A 22,461-nucleotide genomic window follows, 5' to 3' on the forward strand; every position below is an offset into this window, starting at 1 on the left:
TTTCTAGAATAGATTTCTTTTTAATCGATTATGCATATTTAACAAACATTAAATATTGTGATTACAAAGCATTTGTGTTATCTGACCATAGTCCGGTGTCATTTCAAATAGAGATGGAATATGGCCCGATAACCAAAAAATGGAGGTTTAATAATGCACTTCTATCAGATGATAAAAATAATTGAAGAACTGCAGAAACAAATTGAAATATTTTTTCACACAAATGATGATCCAGATATAAAAAGATCTACTTTGTGGGAAACATTTAAAGCATATATGAGAGGCCAGATTATTTGCCAGAGTAGCTTAAAAAATAAACAATGGAGGGAAAAGGAGTTAAAATTGACCCAAGAACTTAAAGAAATTGACAGAGTTTATGGTAACTCCCCAACACCTGATCTAAAAGAAAGCAGTCAGTGCAAACTGAACTCAGTTTACTATATACAGCAGAAATCATTAAATCCTTGACACAATTAAGGTACAAAAATTATGAATATGGGGAAAAAACAGGTAAACTATTAGCCCAGCAAATTAAAGAAGAAGCATCGTCAAGGTTAATAACAGAGATACGAATAGATACTGGTCAGACAACAACAAATCATAAAATAATAAATGATACTTTAAAGAACTTCTATATGAAATTGTATTCCTCAGAATTGAATAATGATCCAAACTTAATAGAACATTTTTTTGATAACCTTCAAATACCTACTATAAGTTTGGAAAACAAAAAGATATTAGAACAACCTGTATCAAACTTAGAAATAAAACAAGCCATACAGTGTATGCAAAACTCTAAATGCCCTGAACCTGATGGTTACAGTGTCAAATTTTATAAGACTTTTATAGACCAAATTTCATCACTTCTTTTAAGTGTTTATAATGAAGCACTGACTACAGGTTCTCTACCTCCTACATTATACGATGTATGCATTTCTTTGATTTATAAATCTGGCAAGGATTGAATGTAGATAACAAAATATTGGCAAAGATCTTAGCCATGCGTTTGGAAAAGGTTCTTCCAACTGTTGTGTCACCAGACCAAACAGGATTTGTTAAAGACAGGCTTTTACTGCCATACTTTTGTTTTATGTATTTATTTTGCCTTAAGCATATTTTTTGCATGTCATTAGGACATTTATGTGAATATTCCAGGTAGGAACAATTATTTGTTATGTTGGTTCCGCTGGGGGCGTTTTAGAGTGATGCACACCCCAAGCAAGAAGCACAGCTTAGCTTATCAAGGCCACGGTTTAAAACAACAAAAGTGCTAAATAAGACCTCATTTCTGCCTTGTAGTTATGGGTCAGCCAGCGAGGTATGTTTTATATATTTTATGCAATTTTATGTCTTTATTTTACACCTTGTTTCTACCTTATGGTATTCTTATGTTGTGTTTTTAGTTCGACGGTGGCGTCGGTGAAAACATTGGTGTTATGCTCAAGCTATGTACAACATTAAACTTTCAAGCCATCAGTACAAAGAACTCTGAATGACGTTTTATTAAGTAAGACGAGGTGGAAGTGATAGTCGAACTCGGACCTGCATGATTCCCGGCCCCCTGGTGGCGATATCGCGTCACTGCAACCAAGGACCAAGCCTGCTGCAAATGTTTATGGAGACACGTGTTCAAACATTGCTACCTCAACCAGACGTCCAGAGGCCAGACATTCAAGTTTATGTTTGGAAAGTGACACAAGGAGGAGAACAATAGGAACTGTGTTAAGCCTGACAACAACAGTAAATAAGGTAACAAGAAGGGAATTAATGCAACCAAGTTCACAATTAATTTCTCAAGTCAAGTAATAAATAAAAAGTACATTTTCATCAAGTAAAAGTGAAAAGAGAAATAAGTAAATAAAATATCAATAAAATCAAAATGTTAGAAACAAATGAAGTTGCAGAACAAGCTGCAGAAGAAGGCAAATCGAAGAAACCTTAGAGCAAACAGTGCAAGTTGAGCAGCGTAAAAGTGAAAGGTTTCGCACACTCACAGATAAAGGAAAAGAATTTCACAAGGAAAAGTTACAAAGGCTGCAACGTCACTTTGACAGCATTTATGACAGATGGAAGGCATTGATTAAAGTTGCTAAAAAATCTGTGATAAAGGGAGATCCAGTAGACATCTTGAAGGCATATAGACACTGTTCAAAGAGAAGTAACTGAGCTTAATGATGTTTATGATGAATATAGAGCAAATGACGGCCCACCTCAAAACATGCGTTCCAAGATAGACAAATGCACATCAGTGACTGACGCAATTGTGAAAAATGCTAAATCTCACATTGAAGGAGAAAAGCAAGAAGAGATCGTATGGCCTGATGCTAGCTCTATATTTGCATCCTCTAGCTCTGTTGGTAGTTCAATTCATAGTCTGTCTAAAGCCACTACAGTTGTTTCTAATGCCTCAGCCAAAAGACAAGAAGCTGCTGCAGAGTATGAAGCTACAAGGGCTGTGCTGCAGATAATGACTGAACAAGAGAGACATAGAGAAAAAGTGCAAATGCTCGAAGAAGAAGACAAACGCATAACTGCAGAACAAGAAGCAGCCGCAGTGTCACAACGCCTCCTAGAGGAGAAAGAGGAAACTGAGCGCAAGTTTAAAAGAGAACAGGAGAAAGTGGCTATGATAAAGAGACAACAAGAGGAAAATGCTGCAAGGAGAAAGTCACTTGAGAACTTGAAAAGAGAAATTGAAAGACTGGAAAATCTCAAAAGATTCAATGCAGCGAAGGCAAAACTAGAAGTTTATGATGAAGACTACTTTGCAGTAAAGCAAGAAAGTTTCACTCTAAATCCTGCAAATGTACAGATATCAGAGCTCAAGAACATTGCTCATATGCCCTTACAATCACCAAGAGAGTCAAACATCACTCATGAGAGTACAGGTGAGCTTATAAAGGTTTTGGCAGAAGCTATGTCAGCTAATAGACTACCTATTCCAGAACCCTCAGTATTTAGTGGGGATCCACTTAAGTTTAAGCATTGGAAGGCATCCTTTCAAACTCTCATAGAGAGAAAGAACATTCCCACTGCAGAAAAGATATTCTTCCTACAGAAGTATGTAGGTGGCACTGTTAAAGAAGCCTTAGATGGCTATTTCTTGATTGGGTCTGAAGAGTCATATGAAGCAGCATGGAATATGCTCAATGAACGTTACGGTGAGCCTTTTGTCATTGCTATGGCCTTTAGGGACAAGTTACACTCCTGGCCAAAACTCACTGGTAAAGATAGTACAGAGTTAAGAAAATTTGTGGATTTTTAAAAAGCTGCCAATCTGCAATGATTAATAATGATAATCTGAACATCCTCATGATGGTATTGAGAACCAAAAACTTGCTGCTAAACTGCCAGACTGGTTAAGTAACAGATGGAATCGAAAAGCCACAGAGTACCAGCTGGAGCGCAGACAGTTCCCACTCTTCAGTTACTTTGTAACGTTCCTGTCAATGGAGGCAAGTATTGCATGTAATCCCATTACATCATACCAAGCCATAAGACAAATTGACTCTGACAAACCCAAGACAAAACCTCAATTTACACCCATTCAGAAGAGACAAGATACAGCAAAAATCTTCACAACCAACTCTACTGAAAGGAGCATGGTGTCCTGTGTCCTTTGTAAAAGGGCAGGACACAGTTTACACAAGTGTTGGAAGTTCACTGAGAAACCAGTAACTGAGAGAGTTAAGTTTATTCAAAGTGAAAAACTATGTTTTGGCTGTTTAAACACTGGCCATTTCTCCAAAAATTGCAGCAACCGGATGACATGCAGCACATGTTCCAAACGCCATCCCACTTGCTTGCATGAAGAAAAACAAAGACAAGAGACAACGAAAGAACAACATAAAAAGCAACAAGTAAGTGAACAAAAAGAAACCAAGCAACAAGTAACACAGTCACAAGATACAGTCAGTGAAAGTACATCTAACAGAGTGACTCATGAAAGTAATAATACACAGACATCTGCAATAGTACCTGTCTATGTATCCACAAACAGTGAACCAAGCAAGGAAGTACTTGTCTATGCTCTGCTGGACACACAGAGTGATTCATCATTCATTCTCAACGAAGTAGCAGACAACTTGGACACAAAGAAAACTCAAGTTAAGCTCAAACTATCTACAATGTCATCTAAGAAAACAACTGTCCCATGCACAAAACTTGAAGCTCTGCAAATAAGAGGACTGTTTTCCAAGAAGAAACTTACTGTGCCAGTTGCTTACACGCGTGAGTTTATACCTGCTAATCGTGGTCACATTCCTACTCCAGACACTGCAAGGGCTTGGCCACATTTGGAGCATTTCATTGAACATATTGCTCCACCACTGGACTGTGAAATAGGGCTTCTGTTAGGGTACAACTGCCCACAAGCTTTAATGCCTAGAGAAGTTGTATGTGGAGAGAAAACCAGCCATATGCCAGAAAACAGATTTAGGCTGGAGCATCATAAGTTACTGTGATTCATGTGAAGCAGTCAGTGATGTGATTGGAGTAAGTCACCGCATCTTTGTAAGACAAGTAATACCAGAGACTGAATTAAATACAAAGCTAAAGAATGAAGTTCATTATGTCTGCAAGACACAAGTAAAGGAAGTAACATTTCCAGATATAATCAAAGCACTCGAATCAGACTTTTCAGAGAGAGCAGTGGAAGAGACAAGCATTTCACAAGAAGATCTTCGCTTCCTTACAAAGCTACAACAAGGAATTAAACAAAAGCAGGACGGACATTATGAAATGCCACTGCCTTTCAAAAGCGACAGACCAAATCTCCCAATAACAAGTCAAGTGCAATGCAACGTTTAAGCAGTCTCGAACGCAGATTCAAAAAGGACCAAAGGTACTATACAGACTATGTAAATTTCATGAAGGACATAATTGCACGTGGTGACGCAGAGAAAGTACCAGAGAAAGAACTGTGTAATACCCCTGCCTGGTATATTCCCCACCATGGGGTATACCACCCCCAAAAGCCCGGCAAGATACGTGTAGTCTTTGATGGCTCTGCACAATATCAAGACACCTCACTGAATGAGCACCTGCTTACAGGGCCTGACCTTACAAACACCTTGGTGGGAGTGCTCTGTAGGTTCAGGAAGGGCTCAGTAGCTGTAATGTGCGACGTGGAACGTATGTTTCACCAGTTTCATGTGACCCTTCAAGACCAGGACTACCTACGGTTTCTATGGTGGGAGCATGGTGACCTAAGTGCTCCGCCCTCTGTTTTTCGCATGAAAGTTCATCTCTTTGGCGCTGCTTCTTCACCTGGCTGTGCCAACTTTGGTTTAAAACATCTAGCCTCACAAGGAGAGAACAAGTTCGCCCCAAGTACAGTCAAGTTTATACAGAAGAACTTTTATGTTGACGATGGACTTGTCAGTGTGATGTCGGAAGTAGAAGCAATCAAACTAGTCAAAGAAGCAAGAGAGCTGTGTAGCACAGGTAAACTAAGACTACATAAGTTCATATCAAACAGTGAAACTGTGATAAGGTCACTGCCAAAAGAGGAGTGTGCCGAAAGTGTCAAGGACTTAAATCTGGCACTTGGAGAGCCGCTGATAGAAAGAGCACTCGGTGTACAGTGGTGCATTTCTTCAGATGAGTTTCAGTTCAGAATAACTGTGAAAGAGCACCCAATCACAAGAAGAGGAATCCTGTGCACAGTAGCATCAGTCTATGACCCACTAGGATTCGTGTCACCGTTCATCTTAAGAGGTAAACAAATCCTGCAACAGTTATGTCAAGAGAAAGTAGGATGGGACGAGCCACTCTCGGATCATCTCCGCACTCAATGGGAAGCCTGGCTCCTCGATCTTCAAAACTTGTCAAAGGTGAGAATTCAAAGATGTATTGTACCAACAAACACAGACATTGCACAGTGGGATTTACACCACTTTTCAGACGCTAGTGTAACAGGCTAAGGACAATGTAGTTATTTAAGAACAGTCACTTCCAAAGGGGATGTTTATTGTGCCCTTGTCATGGGAAAGGCACGTGTAGCCCCAACCAAGGTCACTACAGTCCCTAGACTTGAGTTAACGGCTGCAGTAGTCTCAGCAAGGACAAGTGTAATGCTAAGAAGTGAACTGGAAATAAGCGATCTGCAAGAACATTTTTGGACAGATTCGAAAGTTGTGTTAGGATACGTGAATAATGATGCTAAAAGATTTCACGTGTTTGTGGCAAATAGGATTCAAAGAATAAAGTCACTCACAGATCCCCAACAGTGGCATCATGTGCCATCTGAAAGTAATCCTGCAGACCACGCATCAAGAGGGCTAAGTGTCCAACAGCTATTCGACTCTAACTGGTTTAAAGGTCCAGAGTTTTTGTGGCAAAGAGAGCTACTCATTGAAAACGACAAGGATACTGAAGTCATGTCTAATGACCCTGAGCTTAAAACAGTTCATGTGCTCAACACCAAGGTACAGGAAAAGAGAACAATACTACCGTCTTATCAAATTCTCAGACTGGAGAAGAGCTGTTAAAGCTATTGCTCGTCTAAGGAAATTTGTGAAAGATTTTAAAGGAGTCTCACAAACAAAAGGTGAAAACACAAATGTTAGAGACAGAGAAGAAGCAGAACTGTTCATAATAAAACTTGCACAAGAAAACACATTCAGCAAGGAAATCAGAGACTTAAAACAAGGAAAAGACATTCAACTTAAGGATAAGACACACAAGTTGCACAACCTAAGTCCATTTGTTGATGAGCAGGGAGTACTTAGGGTGGGAGGACGTTTAACAAGATCTAGTCTTCACCCATATGTCAAACATCCTGCCATTATCCCAAAATCAAGTCATGTGTCGTCTTTACTCATTAAACACTTCCACGAGAAAGTGCGGCATCAAGGAAGAGGAATAACTGTCAACGAGCTGCGTTCCAATGGCCTATGGATTACAGGATGCAGCAGCGCAGTTGCTTCACACATCTACAAGTGCACATCCTGCAGAAAGTACAGAAGAAATACTCAAGATCAACGGATGTCAGACTTACCAGAGGATCGAATGGAAACGACACCCCCATTCTCCTACTGTGGTATTGACTGTTTTGGACCTTTTTTTGTGAAAGAGGGTAGAAAAGAACTTAAAAGGTATGGTCTTCTCTTTACATGTATGTGTTCTAGAGCAATACATATTGAAATGCTAGATGATCTTACTAGTGATGCTTTTATTAATGCGTTACGTTGTTTTATTTCTATTCGTGGACATGTAAGACAAATCAGGTGTGACCAAGGTACTAACTTTGTAGGTGCTAAGGGAGAGTTTTTGAATGCACAAAGAACGTAAGAAAAGAACAGTTAAACAATATGGATGCGAGTTTTCTGAATACCCCCTCTTCAAGCCACATGGGAGGTGTTTGGGAGAGGCAAATAAGGACTGTTAGAAGTGTTTTAACTGCTATTCTAGATCAGTCCTCTAAGAGACTTGATAGTGCTTCCCTCAGAACATTCCTTATGAGTTATGGCTATTGTCAATAGCAGACCATTAACAGTAGAAAACCTATCGGATCCAAGTGTAGAACCTCTTACACCAAATCATATTCTTATGATGAAATCCAGTATCATTCTGCCTCCTCCTGGCGAGTTTGTGAGTCAGGATCTGTACCTAAGAAAGAGATGGCGCCAAGTTCAGTTTTTAGCCAATGAATTCTGGACAAGGTGGAAGAAAGAATATCTTCTCAATCTTCAACAGAGACAAATCTGGCAAAAGGATAAAAGGAACACAAAGGTGAATGACATTGTTATTCTTCAAGAGGACAATTCTCCAAGGTACAAGTGGAAATTGGCAAGAGTAACGGAAGTATATCCTAGTGCGGATGGAAGAGTCAGAAAGGTAAAGCTTTTGCTCAGCGATTCAACCTTGAATGACGACGGAAAAAGGACTGTCAAACCAGTGTATCTTGATAGACCAGTACACAAAACAGTTTTATTGCTAGAAGCAGATTGAATATGTTTGTATAATGTTGTATTTTAAAGGGAAATCACAATAGGTTGTGATTGGTGGGAGTTTTACTGCCATACTTTTGTTTTATGTATTTTATTTTGCCTTAAGCATATTTTTGCATGTCATTAGGACATTTATGTGAATATTCCCAGGTAGGAACAATTATTTGTTATGTTGGTTCCGCTGGGGCGTTTTAGAGTGATGCACACCCCAAGCAAGAAGCACAGCTTAGCTTATCAAGGCCACGGTTTAAAACAACAAAAGTGCTAAATAAGACCTCATTTCTGCCTTGTAGTTATGGGTCAGCCAGCGAGGTATGTTTTATATATTTTATGCAATTTTATGTCTTTATTTTACACCTTGTTTCTACCTTATGGTATTCTTATGTTGTGTTTTTAGTTCGACGGTGGCGTCGGTGAAAACATTGGTGTTATGCTCAAGCTATGTACAACATTAAACTTTCAAGCCATCAGTACAAAGAACTCTGAATGACGTTTTATTAAGTAAGACGAGGTGGAAGTGATAACAGGCAGTTGTTTTATAACATCAGACGACTGTTCAATATTATCTACACTCCTAACCCAAATAAGGAAGTAATGGAAATATTGTTCTCACTAGATGCCGAGAAGGCCTTCGACAGGGTCGAGTGGAATTTTCTCTTCTCTGTCCTGCCGAGGTTTGGATTTGGCCCCTACTATACTTCTTTAATTAAATTACTTTACGCTCAACCTAAAGCGTGTGTTCACACAAATAATATGGATTCTTGCTCTTTCCCTCTCCACCATTCTACACGACAGGGTTGCCCTCTGTCTCCCTTGTTGTTTGCGTTGGTCATAGAACCTGTTGCTATTTTGCTGCGCTCTGCGGGCGATTATAAGGGGATTGTAAGAGAGGGTACAGAACATAAAGTATCCTTGTATGCAGACGACCTCCTTTTCTACATTTCAAATCCATCTTTGTCGCTACCAAAAATTATGACCATGCTATCAGATTTCAGTAAAGTATCGGGATATAAAATAAACCTGTCAAAAAGCTATACTGTTTCCAATTAGCTCTAAAGCAAAAATTCAAATACACACACTCAGCCCTTTTTCCTTCACTGTTTCAGACTGTTTCAAATATCTTGGAATAAATATCACGCAGGAAATCTCTGGCCTCTTCAGCAAAAACTTTGTGAATCTATACAAACAAATGGAGCAACAGATCGAGAAGTGGTCTAATCTCCTGATCTCTCTCACTGGTCGAATTAATATCATCAAAATGAATGTTCTGCCAAAATATTTCTTTTTATTTCAGTGTGTTCCAATTTTGATTAATAAGAACTTTTTTACCAAAATAAACTTTTTAATTACATCTTTTATTTGGAATAAAAAGACACCAGGAATTAAAAAAATGTTTTTACAAAGACCCAAACCCATAGGAGGAATGGGATTGCCCAACTTCCGGCTGTATTATTGGTCCTGCAATATTCGATGTATGTCATTTTGGAATGGATCTCTCAAACCTGATTGGGAACAGATGGAAAATCAAGCTTTCTCCCCTAATACACTGAGATCATTGATATACTATACCTCCGATCTTTCTAAATTTAAGAGTCAAAATCCAGTTGTGTCTCATTCATTAAAAATCTGGTCTCAGTTCAGAAGACACTTTCAGTGGAATCAATGTTCAGTCCTTACTCCAATAACTGGTAATCAAGCACATAAGTTGTTTTCAGGTCAAACATTTCAACGATGGGACCTTAAAGGAGTGCATGCAATTATAAAACTTTTCATTGATAAATTATTTCCAACATTTGAACAATTAAAACATAAATTTAATGTTGATAACAAAGACTTTTTAAAATATTTACAAATACATAATTTTACTAAGACAACATTTTCCTCTTTTCCCAATCAACCTGAAGTTTGTCCTATGAACAATGTATTACTGAATAACCCACTTAAAAAAGGATCCATTTCTGAAATATATAATAACCTTTCACAGATAAATTGTATAACTACACTTGACCATATAAAAGATGCTTGGAATGAAGACTTGGGAATAAATATCACAGACGACCAATGGACTGAATCTCAAAAAAAGATCCACTCTTCTTCAGTTTGTATCAGACATGGTCTGCTGCAGTTTAAAATTCTACATCGATTGCACTTCTCCAAACAAAGACAGGCCAGGATGTTTACGGGAGTGGATGCTTCTTGTGAACATTGTGGTTATACCCCTGCTTCATTGTCTCACACATTTTGGAACTGTCCGTACATCACCTTCTACTGGTACAAAATAATTGAGATTTTGTCAGTCATTTTCAATGTTAAACTTCCAGCTGATCCAGTAATGTCATTATTCGGTGTTGTACCTACAGATATACATTTGAACAGTTTGCAAAGTAATGTATTATATTTGTGATGTTGCTAGCCAGACGTCTAATTTTACTAAACTGGAAAAATAAAATCCCTCCTACTCATCAACACCTTCTCAGAGATGTAATGCAATATTTACAATTGGAAAAAATTCAATATTCTTTAAAGAAAAAAGAACAATTGTTTTACTCAATCTGGCAACCCTTTATTAATTATTATAATGATATGTAAATTTGGACGGACCTCCTAATACTTAATTTGACCGAGTTATTTAAGTGTGTGCAGGATTTTTTATTTTATTTTTACTTTTGTGCCTTTGTTTTTCTTTCTTTTCTTCTCAGTTTACATTCAATTTATACATGTGAATGATTTGTATAAAACTGTTGAAAAAAAGGTAATAAAAATAATTTGAGAAAAAAAAATATAAATCATATCAAGCTACTGCATTTGGCAATATTGATATTTATATACATATAAAGTACCAAACGTGGCCCAGTTATAATATATTTAAGTCAGTTCTGGCTGAATTATGGTAAGTTAGCATTAACAATTCTGAATATTAGCCCAAACTGGCCCACATACTGTATAAAGTACCAGACGTGGTCCAGCTATCTTAAAACATATTTGGGCCAGTTCTGGATGAATTATTTCAAGTTAGAATCCACTAATCTTAATGTGAACCTAAAGTGGCCCACATATAAAGTACCAAACGTGGCTCAGGTATCTTAAAACATATTTGGGCCAATTCTGACTGAATTATGGCAAGTTAGCATTAACAATTCTGGTAAATGTGCCAGACCAGAAAATAGAGTGTATGCCAGATTTGGGTCAGAATGACAATGCATTGTGACCCACATTTGGGTGAATGCTTGTTTATTTGGTTGTTTTGTGGTTGTCATCTGGTATTGCTATGGCTGTATAGTGGCCCGGATATGGCAAACAAGTGTGAGTCACTATAGTGCCATCATTACACGCAGTATATGGGCCAAATACCTTTACTTAAACCATTCTTAGAAAGAAAAAGTCTTTAGCTACAGAGTAGAGTAGATATTAGGAAAGACTCTGACAACCTTTGTCTGACATTTGTGGTGGATGATTGTCAGCCTTTCCCAAGGTAATCCACTGAGGACCGATAAGAGATAAATATTATACTGTAATAAATGACAGTAGACTCCCCTGAGGAACTGAAAAACACACTGAAAAACACGTGACAATGTTGACCTGAAGGACATTTGTTTTTAGAGGAAAATCCAATTGAAAATGATATTATTTGATGATGTGACAATACATTTATTTTATGTATAAGATGCTAAGTTTTTATCAGACAATCTTGTAAATATTTGCTTGAAGATAAATTGATGCTGTAAAGTTCAAATTCTTGTTGTCCTGTGTTTGTAGCCCGGGCCAGAACAGGTTTCCTTGGAGACGATAGCTGGATCAAAAGGGCTGATGATGAGGATGAAGATATTGAGTGAGTGCATGTGTCAAAAATGAAGTGTGATGAATGCTGCTGTGTCACGTGCTCACACAAGGGAGCAGCAATAGGCTTCTGAGGATTTAAATCGTTCTTTTCATACCTATAAGTTTTCCAGGCTTTATTTCAATTTTTTGGTGTATATATAGTAAGTAAGTAGTTTATTTCATGTTGTTGGGTGTGGGATACATCTGTATGTGTATATACGTATATATGCATATGTGTGTATCCATAAAATGAAGAGTCCGTCCTTAAGACTGCTCTACTGTAAAGTGCCTTGAGATACCATTGGTTATGATTTGGCGCTATACAAATAAAGATTGATTGATTGATTGATTGATATTTATAAAGCGCTTTTTGCAGATAAAATCACAAAGTGCTGTACAGAGTTGTGGTAAAAGTACAAGTGCAACACAATAGAATAATAAAACAAGAGTGCATAAACATCATAAGAACAGCAACATTAAAGGATAAATATAAATTAAAATCCAGTAACTAAAAGCTTTACTGTAAAGTTTAGTCTTCAGCAGTTTTTTAAAAGTGTCCACACAGTTGAGCTCCCTGAGAGACTGGTGCAGGTTAATCCAGAGTCTGGGAGCTACAGCCTGGAACGCCAGGTCTCCTCTGGTTTTAGATTTAGTTTTTGGGGTCTTTAGGAGACCCTGACCTGAAGACTGCAGGCATCGCCCTGATGAGTAGGGGCACAACAAGTCAGAGATATATTTAGGGGCCTGACCATGTAATGCTCTGAACGTGAGAACTAATATTTTATATTCTATGTGAAACTTAACTGGAAGCCCGTGCAGAGTAGCAAGAATGGGGGTAATATGGGATGTTCTAGAAGCACCAGTTAAAAGTCTGGCAGCAGCGTTCTGAATGATCTGGAGTCTGTTTAGGGTCGACTTATTAAAACAAGTGAAAACAGAATTACAGTAGTCAATACGAGATGATATAAATGCGTGTATGACCAGTTCCAGATCTGATTTTGATAATAGATGCCTCACTTTAGAAATATTTCTCAGGTGATAAAAACAGTTTTTAGTCAAATGATGACAATGTCCCTCCAAAGACATGGACTGATCAAAAACAACCCCAAGGTTTCTGAGGCTGGTTTTAACAGATGAGCTCAGATCACCAAGAGAGTTTTTAATTAGAGGATCTTTTTATCAGGAGCAATGATCAGAGTTTCTGTTTTGTTTGAATTTATCTGGAGATAATTTGATGACAACCAGTTTTTGAGACAGGATATACAGTCTAAGAACTCTGATAAAAAGTGAAACTCTGAGTCATTAAAGGAGCAGTACAACTGGATATCATCAGCATAAAAACGATAAGACACATTTTTAAAACCACGGATCAATCGACCAATAGGCATCAGATACAATAAAAACAAAACATAGTCGAGACCCAAAATTTGCGAAAACTGTTCTGAGCCACTCACCTCCTGGGAGTGCCTCAAGGTAAATGTTTAGCATGCATTTCTCATTTCTTCTCAAATCTGAAACAGTGGTAAACTTCATTAAAAAGAAAAAAAAAAAAAAAAAAGCACAATGGTTAGTTTATTGTACAAACATGGTTATTATTTTCTTTTAACAATACAACAACTTATCAGTGTGCGTTTATTTCCTTCTAGCACCACCACTACTGTCTCCAAAGATGGCAGAACTACCACCACCACTGAGACGACCACTATTAGGTAGGAAGCTGTTCAAATAGCCCTGTATTTCCTCTACAAAAGGTGTTTTTGATTTTAATAATTCCATTTGTTGTTATCACTTTCAGGTCAGGTGTGAAACAGTCGAGCAGGACTGAGACGTTCACCCAGCGGGTCCTGTCCTCCAGCAAAGAGTAAAATACTTCATTAATCATTATATTATGTTACATCAATCATTTACTGTGACGTAACATTTAAGATGTTTTTTTTTTTTTAAACTATGACAAGGTATGTCTTGTATTAACTGTGCCTTGAACAGGCATTTACACGCACAATTACAGGATAGTTAAAGCAGGTTTCACAACTGCATTAAAGTGGCTGTTTTACCACAGACTACACTTACAGAGCACTGTTTGAAATGTTCATATAATGAACAGAAGCGAAGCACAACTACAACAACGTCTCATTTCATGTACGATGTCTGTTACAAGGCAAGTGACAAAAGGCGATAATTTCTTACTTACAGATGGTTTTCAATCAAAGCCAAACATAGTGAACATTCCTTAAAGTCACTAGTTATGTGTTAAAAGAACATTAATATACATATTATCCGTGATCTTGCTACTTCCCAATTGTCATTTCCATCCTTGATATGGTATTGATTTGCGTACAATTGTGCTTTTTTTAAATTTACGATGATTATGTAATATGTAAGCCCTGCATAGTGTAGTACGTTAAAAAGCCAGGGTGTAGAGCGGGTCCATTGAAGAGGTCAGTAGCTCCTTATCAACAAACAAACCCCCACCCAGCTGCCCAAACTAGCTGATTTGGTAGATGATATTCCTATACTGTGTGGTGCATTTAAAGACAAGGTATACTAGTCCATTGGGAGGATCCCTCTCTACAGATTTGTAGCTCGCCTACTCTAAATCTCTATTTGCTATTTTGAGCAATAGACACGGGTTGAAGATGAAGGAAATATCCAAACACTTAAAAAGGTTGTTCTGCCAAGTCAAAGTCATTTAATGCATTTAAAACCTTTGTATTGCAGTATGTTTGGTGGCAATAATCAACTCTAGATGCACTGATTGTTGGGATGTATTGAAACAGTTATTGTGTCTATATGAGGTTAGGGTCTTTTTTACATGAGGTTTTTATTTCATCCTTTTTCTTGTTGAAGAGTGTCACCTTACACAAAGCTCCAGTTATTTGCCTTAATTGCATTTGTCATTAAAATTGTACACACTTAGAAGATGTGCTTATATTTACCATTTTGTTAAAACATATTTATATTTTGTGTTTTTTAATGCCAAAGCCAGTTAGAATTGCTCATCTTTTTTTTTTTCTTTTTACATTCATGGCTTTTTGTTGTGTAGCTGTAATGGAAATGTATTTTTGAGTTTCTATTAAATGGAAAACTGAACACCAGCATGTACACATTGTTGATATTCATTAATGTTCTTTCTTGAATGCACATGAGCTCATCCACAACCTAAATTCTCTGTTAGAATTTCAGCAATACATTTTCTTTTGCAACTTAATTCTATGTAGATGCTGTCCCATTAATTTACCAATGTACTCTTTATGAAGCTCAACGCTTAAAGACAGTGGAGATGATAGCAGACTTCAGGAAGCTTGATTGGGAATGGTCCACACCTGGGTGGAAAACATGAAGTCAGAACCCAAACACACTGACATCACCGGGAGGTGGAGACATGAGCAGGGAATACTGGAAACACAAAGACAAGAGTAAACACAGGAGATACTCGAAAATCAGAATAAACTAAGACTAAATAACTAAAAGAACCACAAGAGCTAAACACAAAGAAAACTAAACAGAACCTGACAGGGTGACCATTTTGGAACGGTGGCAATTTCTCATACAGTACATTACATCTATAGAGGAATGATGTGCTTACACAACATAGATAGATAGATAGATAGATAGATAGATAGATAGATAGATAGATAGATAGATAGATAGATAGATAGATAGACTTAAATAAAACAAAAGGAACCCAGAAAACGTTCAAAAGTGGTCAGGTTTTTATTGATAACATTGCATACATTGCATTTGACAAATATTATTATTGTATAGATGTACTACTACTGTATTATTTTTGTTATTGCTTTTTCATCTAATTATCATTATATTCTCATATTGATGTATTGGTTATTTTTATTAATTTTTTAAATTATAGGGACTGTATTCTCATTCTATCATTATTATTTTTTTTTGCTATTATTTATTATTATTATTATTATTAGTATTATTAGGAGGGCGACCGTGGCTCAGGTGGTAGTAGGTCGTCTTCTGATCGAGGAGGTTTGGGGTTCGAGCCCAGTACCTGACTATGTTGTTGAAGTGTCCTTGGGCAAGACACTGAACCCTAGTTGCTCCCAATGGTTGACTAGTGCCTTGCATGGCAGTCCTGTCCCATTGGTGGTGAATGTGAGAGTGATTGGGTGAATGAGCTGATATGTAAAGCGCTTTTGAGACTGCTTCAGTGTGGTGATAAAAGCGCTATATAAATCAAGTCCATTTACCATTATTATTATTATTATAACCATTACTATTAGTATTATTATTATTATTATTATTATTATTATTATTATTATTATTATTATTACTGTCACTAATAATATTATGTCCCTATCATCATCATATTTATTATTATTGTTGCCAAAGAACTGAAACATTCAAGGAACAAGAACATAAACAATCCAAACTATCTACAAGAGTATTTAGTATTTGACTCCCTGTCTCAGCTGAACAGTTTTCCCTGTCCTGTCAAGGTCATCTGTGTTGAAATGCTCACTGCAAAGCATGGACCTCTCAGTTGCCACAAAATCTTCCCGTTTCACTGCCCGTTCCCATTGTCTCCTTAAACCACTGTCTTTGGGAAACTTTAAACATGTGAGCAATGTAGCCAGAGATAAAGAATTGTCAACAACAAAAAGAATCCCATCATTAATTAGGCCTATTATTAGCTTTATTAGATAGCTCAAATACGTTCATCATGTTTTTTTATTACTATAGACTTATTTTGTTTTTTTTTCAGACATTAAATTCAAGAGTAGATGTTGCTCTTTACCTTTTTTTAGCTTTACAGTTTTGGTGAAAAAGTAGTCGCGGGGGAGTAGCTCACACACTGTCAGTGAGATGCTTCTGAGGAAGGTGAGAGACGTCCCCGAAACTGTAAAGCTAAAAAATGTAAAGAGCAACTCTACTCTTAAATTTTATGTTGAAAAAAGAACCAATACAATAACAATAATAATAATCTGCTAACAATATATTATTTCTTACATGTCCATGCACCGCTGCCTCCACCAGCACCGTTCCAAGATGGCGGCGCTGTAGACGTGTCCCTCTACAGTCGATGTGGCGTCTACGTATATAATGTCTATACATATATGTACTAGGGGTTGAACAACTTCATAACTTGAAAAGTCGACTTCATGTGCATACGAGTCGACGTCAACTAGTCGATGATGTCACCAAGAGCTGAAGCCGATGCTCACAGGGTGGTGGCCAAGTGGCAGCCGAGTGCCCGGCTTTGGTGGAGGAAGCCAAAGCTACCGTAAAAAGAGCCCAAACGCTCTGGCTCTGAGGAAGCCTTAATGTTAAATCCAAATGTTAAATCGGTCGCCCACCCCCACCACTGACTGAGGCTCAGTCAGTGGTGGGGTGTAGTGAAAGTGTGGGTTTTAGATTCAGATTTAATATTTACATTTAGATTAGTTTTCCATCAGTACACTTTTTAACAATGATATAGAACATGCTGTTTCTCATGAATTTCTGTCTCAAATAAAAGAAAAAAAATTGCTAAATGTGAGGAAAGTCAGCTAAATGTTTAAAATATGTTGGCTATGAAAAAGTGATCGAGTCTTTACATTCAGCACCCCATACCTAAACTGGAGTGAATAGTTGGATGTGTGGGGTGCACACACTGCACATGAGGCCTACACACACACACAACACACACACACACACACACACACACACACACCACACACCACACACCACACACACACACACACACACACACACACACACAGTTTATTGTAATATGAAAGATTTGTCTTTTGTCTTGAATGTTGCAAAGTAAAGTTAATTAAAATAACCTGCTGTGTCCTTAAGCTGCTGTGTGTCATTATTCCTTACTGACAATATTTGTTCATTTTTTTTCCTTTGGTTATATTTGCCAAAATGTGTTTGTAATATACATGTAAAAATGCATGGGTACAATGAACAGGCTTATCTAATAAAGGCAATCAGTCACATGTTTGCTACACCACTATTGATCATGTGGGAGATGTAGTTCAGAAGTAGAATGAGGAGTTTGTAGTGAGAAACTAATTATATACACAAATATATAAACAGTGTGAGAACAAATACTTGGCATGAAAGGATGAGGACACTGCATACACATCAGGCAGACGGTCAATATGCAGTGTCTAAAACCATGGCTAATCTACAAGAATCCATACTATATTAAATCATATCAAAATCTATATTTAAGCTCTTTGGGTGTTGAGAGTCTAGTGTGTGAATCCAAAATAGTTATTTTTGTCAGTGTCTCATCCTCTTGACAACTGTACATGCTGAATTCCCTGGAAATGACAGAAGAGATAAGGTGTGAAACAGCATTAAATTACTGGCCACTGGTTACAAGTAGTTAGGATTGGCACATCTGATGGAGCTTTTATGTTCACTGATTCTCTTGACAATAAACCAACAATCATTCTGTGTACAAGCAGTCAGATAGTGGGGAAGGCTTGATTGGGAACGGACCACACCTTGATAATTTCCAAATCTTGAAAAAGTCCATATTTTGTAAACGAGGTCTTAAATGATATATGTTCATTTTCCGCTTCCTTTGTCGCTCCCTTTTTATTTAATTAGTTAGTTAAACAAACTAACTTAAAAAAATAAAAATCCTGAAAAACTCAAATCAAATAAAAACAAATTACATTTCAAAAAGTATAATGACCCTGACACACACTCATTCACTACATTGTATATACTACATTTGTTCTGGCTTGTTTATGGGTTCTGGGACTGTTTACACACTTCTTAAAGAGACAACGTTCTGAATGTGGTTTAGCAACACTACAGTATTAAATCACACATTTCAGCCTTATGAAGGAAAAAATCAAAAGTGACACAAAATGTTGATATTGTGCTGCTAGTGGTTAATAAAAGGCTTTTTGTGACATTTTTATCCACTGACTTTCACCCATTATTGTTTCTCTTGTAAAACTATATTGAAAAAATAAAAATAAAAATAAGTTTATATCATCTATCACCATTTTGAGGAAATTATAGAGATATGAATATTGGTCTATGTCACCCAGACCTAATGTAAACAAAGCAGTAATGTTTTATCTTGTAAAGCATGTAATTGTCCAAACTGTGGGAAATGAGGGGTCCGAAACACGGCTTAAAGTAGGATTTTATTAACATGAGTGTTACCTCAACAAAAAAATAAAAATAAAAAAATCACTGATTTGCTGCCTTGTTATGTAGCAAGTGTTGCTAATGCTACACTTCTTTAGTTAAACTAAGTAAAAAGGCTGTGTCACTAAAAATAACTTGTCGACATTTTTGTTTGATTTAAATTGTACATAGAACCAGTTTGATAAATTGCTTACATGATTTTTTATTATCTTGTATCCAATTTTTCCATTTAGGGCAATATTTGAAGTTGGTGAAATAGTTTGTTTTATTGATAAATAACTTTAAAATAGTCTAAATGGTCTGAATGAAAAAAAAAAAAAAAAAAACAGTGACTGCGATTTTACAAAGAAAAAAATTGTGATTTTTTTTTTTTTTTTCCTTATTGTTCCCCTCCAAAAAAATGTTTTTCTTTGTAAAATTGCAATAACTGCTTTGTTTGTTTGTTTAAAATGAATTATTTGTCATTTTGTTTTCTGAAATGTTTTGTTTTCCTTTAAACGCAATTGTTGAGCTGAAAAAACTGTGTTGACCAATCAGATGAGAGGTTGGGTTGCCTGGGGAACAAGCCTAACTGTCCATTACTAACAGTCCACTTTTATATTCAGTTGCTCATCATCTCTGTGAGTAACAGCACCATTTTTGTGGAGCTCTTCAAACAAATTTTCTACAACTGTGTTGATCAGACGACATCTTGTGGTGAAACCACATTTCTACCAGTGGAAACAGGAAACTGGACGAACTGGATGAAAAAATGACGGCCCAGCAGCATCAGCTTGAAAGGTAAGACATTTATTATGAATTCGTTTTTTTTATTTATATTTATTTTTTGGGAGGGGCTAAAATCAAATATTTATAGCTATTTCCTTCTTAATTTTGTAAATATTTATTTAGAAAATGGTCCTGCCTCACTTCCAAATGTTTTGTAGTAGTTTTATGTCAATCAGAAAGACTCCACATGTTGGAGAAATAATGAAAACGTATGGTTTATACCAGTGTTTCTCAAATGGGGGGTACGTGTACCCCTAGGGGGTAGGCAATGGCACTACAGGGAGTACTTGAGAGAGATAGAGTAAAATTAACAATAGAAGGTTTATTTAGAGGTTTATTTCTAGTTAAAAATTATCATACTAATATTTACCGGAAATTCACAAAACGACATTAAAAACACACAAAATATGAGAAAAATATACAAAAGGACAAACAAACACACACACACTAAGCGAGAAAATGACTTACTATTACCAGCTAACACACAAAACAACAACAAATACACCAGTGTTTGAAATAACGGCGTTTAAAATAACGGCGTTTGTTTTTCAGTAACAGGGTAATCTAACTGATAAACTTTTTACGCCATTACAACTCCGTTAATGTTAATGAACATTAAATGCGGTGAGTTACATGTATTGATTGAATAAACTGTGATCAGAAAGATCCCCTGGCTTCATATGCAGCTATAGTGAGGAGGTGGGTTAAAAACAAGGTGAGCGATTATGATTGGCTAAGACGGCGTCATGTTTCATGGCAGCCAATCAGAGACAGTGTTTTTACACATGTGGCAGCACACACACAACCACTACAGATTTGATGAAGAAGCAGAGATGGCGAACGTGGAGCATTCTGATGAAAAGTTGTCATTTTTAAGGTGGCGATACAAATACTACTTTAATTTAATTGTGGTCAAAGGCAAGAACGTGCATGTGAAGTGTACTTTATATCCAGGAGTGAAGACTTTGTCCACATCCGTTGTAAGTAACTAGAATTTAATGAAGCACCTCACAATGACACACGATTCTTTCTTTTTTTAAGTATCGCAAATAGTTACTTTCCTTGTTAATGAGTTACTTTTATTATCGAGTAATTAAGTTACTAACTCAGTTACTTTTTGGATCAAGTCGTGAATAACTGTAACTAATATTAATAGTTATAATTACTATATAATATTACTTTTTTAAAGTAACGTTACCAACACTGAAAGACACACAAAATAAGAGAAAAATATAGTGAATAATAAAAAAGAACAGACAAACAACAACAAAATAGACACTAAAAAGACACAAAATGATGTAAGAAATGATATTGAATGGTTATTATTAGTTATTAATATTAATTATTATTATTATTTTCAGTTCATGTTCTAATTATTAGAACATGAACTGAAAATACAAGGGTCAGTCTTGGTCCCACATGATGAGGGAGATGATCGTATATGGTAAAATCTATAGAAATAAATCTATTCAGGAGGCACTAAATACTGTTTCATTCTATTTATTTACAAAATGAGATTCTTTCAAATGTGTGTTATCACTCATTATTTCCATCATTGTGCTTTATAGTTGTTTTTTCACAGACTTCTGAATAAAATGTTGTAGTCGGATAAAAGTGAGTACTTGGATTCAGAAATAAGAGAAAAGGGTACTTGAGTCTAAAAAGTTTGAGAACCACTGGTTTATACTGTATGAAGTAATGACCTGTAGCCATTGGAGAGAAAAATAATCTCAGAGCTGACTTTTAATTAGAATCTTCAATCTGAAGTGAGGCTTAACTCGTAACTGGAACTACACATTTCCAGCTAATATGATGATAAAACATGGACAGGCTACTACAAAAAAATAAATAAATAATTTATTTTTTATTATTATTTATTAAAAATAAATAATAAATAAATACAAAAAATACTTTTTTGTATTTATTTTCATGAATCCTAACCTGATTCCATGTCTATGTTACAGATCACAGAGAAAGGACAAAGTGTGGATAATCGGCTCCAGTTACATCCGGCGGGGCGAGGAGGCTGCACTAAAGTTTTTTGGAGATAATTTGGGACTGGATGCCAACGTGCACTGGTTTGGAAAAGGAGGGATGAGGTGGGAAGGAGTTCTGCCTTGTTTTTATGGTCAGCTTTCCACCCAGGGACCCCCTGACATCCTCCTGGTTCACGCCGGAGGAAACAACCTGGGCATAAACAGTGCAAATAGTCTGGCCTACACTATTAAAGAGGACTTTACCAAATTGCACATTAAATTCCCTGCAATGAAGATCATCTTCTCCTCCATTAATGAACGCAGATCCTGGAGGTACGGGAAGCTGTCCCAGATCATCAGGGACAGAAAAACCATCAATCATTTTGTCAAGAGGACGTCTGTCTGTTTCAAAGGAGACGTTGTTGAACATCCTCTCCTGCGATTCTACAAACGATCACTGTTTATTTCAGACGGAGTTCATTTCTCTGATGAGGGAAACCACTTATTCTTATCAAGCATCCGCTCCACCCTCCAGAACTTTCTAAAGGATTCAAAAATACCAACAAGGTCCATCTCTGGGGCAACGATGTCAATAAGGACATTCTCAGCAACAATAAGCAGTACAGCAACCGTCTCTGGACATAAAAAGAACATTACACCAATCAGCTGGCCTTAAGCATGAGGAGGAGGAGGGGCTGGTTCTGGTCACCTGGTGGTACCCCCACCCCTTTTCTACAATACTGCTTATCTACTGCCCACCCAAATCTATGAGGTGCCAAGTGTAAAAATGACCCATTATTGTTTTTCTTGTAAAACTA

General features: G+C 36.8%; 2 protein-coding genes and 1 long non-coding RNA gene across 3 annotated transcripts in view; 2 read left to right on the forward strand and 1 right to left on the reverse strand.

The window, feature by feature from the left end:
* LOC114455171 (cysteine/serine-rich nuclear protein 3-like) overlaps positions 1-22,461 on the reverse strand; it is an 88,646-nt gene that overhangs the window by 14,186 nt on the left and 51,999 nt on the right. The gene's annotated exons all lie outside the window — the stretch shown is intronic.
* On the forward strand, positions 11,729-13,579 carry LOC114454797 (uncharacterized). The gene is made up of 3 exons (XR_003672626.1): positions 11,729-11,781; positions 13,418-13,480; positions 13,567-13,579. It is a non-coding gene; the product is annotated as an uncharacterized LOC114454797 (long non-coding RNA).
* On the forward strand, positions 19,477-22,453 carry LOC114454766 (uncharacterized). The gene is made up of 2 exons (XM_028435518.1): positions 19,477-19,679; positions 21,632-22,453. The coding sequence occupies exons 1-2, from the start codon at positions 19,651-19,653 to the stop codon at positions 22,317-22,319; spliced, it is 717 nt and encodes a 238-aa protein (XP_028291319.1). The 5' UTR covers positions 19,477-19,650; the 3' UTR covers positions 22,320-22,453.

This window comes from Gouania willdenowi, chromosome 21 (assembly GCF_900634775.1).
Source record: "Gouania willdenowi chromosome 21, fGouWil2.1, whole genome shotgun sequence".
Taxonomy (NCBI): domain Eukaryota; kingdom Metazoa; phylum Chordata; class Actinopteri; order Blenniiformes; family Gobiesocidae; genus Gouania; species Gouania willdenowi.